This window comes from Octopus bimaculoides, chromosome 21, assembly GCF_001194135.2.
Source record: "Octopus bimaculoides isolate UCB-OBI-ISO-001 chromosome 21, ASM119413v2, whole genome shotgun sequence".
Taxonomy (NCBI): domain Eukaryota; kingdom Metazoa; phylum Mollusca; class Cephalopoda; order Octopoda; family Octopodidae; genus Octopus; species Octopus bimaculoides.
In genome coordinates this window covers 20,739,246-20,741,287 of record NC_069001.1, presented here as the reverse complement: position 1 = coordinate 20,741,287, position 2,042 = coordinate 20,739,246, and the positions used below count along the sequence as shown (strand labels likewise).

Here is a 2,042-nt window from a genome sequence, read left to right as displayed (position 1 = left end):
GTACTTTGTTTTAAAGCTGGGTACTTATTCTATCAGCCACCTTTGTTGAACTGCTAAGTTACAGGGATGTAAACAAATCAACATTGGTTGTCAAGTGATGGGAGGAGGGAGCACACACACACACACACACACACACACATATACAGGGTTGCCCAAAAGTCCCCTGACAGTAAATCAAAACCATTTAATTCCAAGATTTATGTTTAACAAGTGAACGAATTTAATAAAAACATCTAAATATGAAACATCATGAAAATTGTTCAAACTGAAGTCCTTCTTGAGCGACACATTTTTCCATTTGAGTCAATACAGGATTACAGATAGTATTTATAAAATTTTGATTTACTGTTGGGGCACTTTTGGCCAACCCTGTATATAGAAAACAAGCTTCTTTCAATTTCTGTGTACCAAATCCACTCACAAGGCTTTGGTCAGCTTCGGGCTGCAGCAGAAGACACTTGCCTAAGGGGCCACACAATAGAACTGAACAAAGAACCATATGGCTGGGAAGCAAACTTCTTACTGCACAGCTATGCCTGCACTTATATTCTGAATTTGAATATATGAAATTAACTTCACCTTTCATCCCTCTCTGGGTATCACTAAAATAAATACGATTAATATACTTAGATTGATGCCATAAACCCTCTCACTTTCTTTGTCCACCTCCTCTTTCTCTCTCCCACCTCTCTCTTTCTGAATCAAAATTAGATTATGGTCACCATTATTATGATTTATTTTGGAATTATCAGTATCAAGTCTATTTGATAATTACTTTTTTTTTCATTTTCTTCCGCATTTTACGCTCATGCTTTGGCAGGTGCTTGAATTCATCATCAGAGCTGCTGCTGCTGCTACTGCTGCTGCTGCTGCTGCTTTTCTTGTGATGTTTCTTGATTTTGTGCGAGTACATAGCAATGGGTTTCACCTGACAAACAGACAGATAAACATCACTGCTCGGGAAAAAGGCTTCAGAAAGTTAGTAGTACACTGTTACATACTAAGATTAGGTCAACAGTGTATCACTGGCTTAAGACTGCAGTGCTCAGGTAGAAAGTGTTTATAGGTCCTACTAGGCTTCAGTTAAATCTCAAATTATATAAATTATAGATTTGTTAAATACACATCCCCATAGCAGTGCAAATGCTGCCCAAATTAATATTATTAGCAATAACATAGCATTAGGCCATATTATGGAGTTCCACTAATGCATCTTTTAAGGGAACATTTTTATGAACATGTGGTCACTGAAGATGAACTTTCATCTTTGAGGTATTGAAAATGTGAGCAACCGGTCAGTAGTTGACTTTCTGGACAACACTGTATACTGTGCCTAATATATAATACGAAGCTAGTAGAGCATATAAATGAATAGAATGAAATATTAGTTCTGAAGTTGCCCGTGTATCAAGAACAAATAAATGGCCAAACAAAATTTGCGGGTTCAAATATAAAAATGAAAATTAACATTAAAAATTAAAATATTGAATTTTATAATGAAAATATAAAAAGAAAAAGTTTTTTAAAATTCTCATCTGGCTCTGAATATTTTCTACACCTTTACTCAACTTGAGAGTTTGAAATCACAACTGCAGACAAAATAGAACATTAGAGAACATTATAAACACTTAATCTTCATCACCAAAGCCCTTTTTTTTTTAAAGAAGCGATTGTTAAGTGAACAAAAGAAAACCTATCTTCTCCCTTCAAATGTTCACTTTCCATGGACTCAATCGCTACCCACTTTTTTTTTTAACATATATACATCTCACATATATACATACTACAAAATATATACATACTAACACATCATCTTTCTACACACACATGCACACACCCTCCATATTACTCTCATAACATCTTCACAAACACACAGCTCCAAAGAGTGTCACTATCACACATACACTTAAATAGAATTTTGCCATTTTACTTGCTAGGTCTGGAGGAAAGAGCAGTGCCCATAGCCTTTGCAGGCCCTCTGAAACCACTGAGATTGATGCCATTAATGTTCCATTTAAATAATTCTAAGTTGACACCTGCAG

The 2,042-nt window shown here is 35.4% G+C and overlaps 1 protein-coding gene across 1 annotated transcript in view; it reads right to left on the bottom strand.

Annotated features, from left to right (window-relative positions):
• Window positions 1-954, bottom strand: part of LOC106869944 (annexin A7) — a 161,780-nt gene extending 160,826 nt beyond the window's left edge. The window contains exon 1 of the mRNA XM_052975313.1: window positions 776-954. Within this exon, the coding sequence (XP_052831273.1) occupies window positions 776-913 (138 nt within the window). The 5' untranslated portion in view covers window positions 914-954. The remainder of the gene's footprint in view (window positions 1-775) is intronic.
• Between the last annotated feature and the right edge of the window lie 1,088 nt (window positions 955-2,042).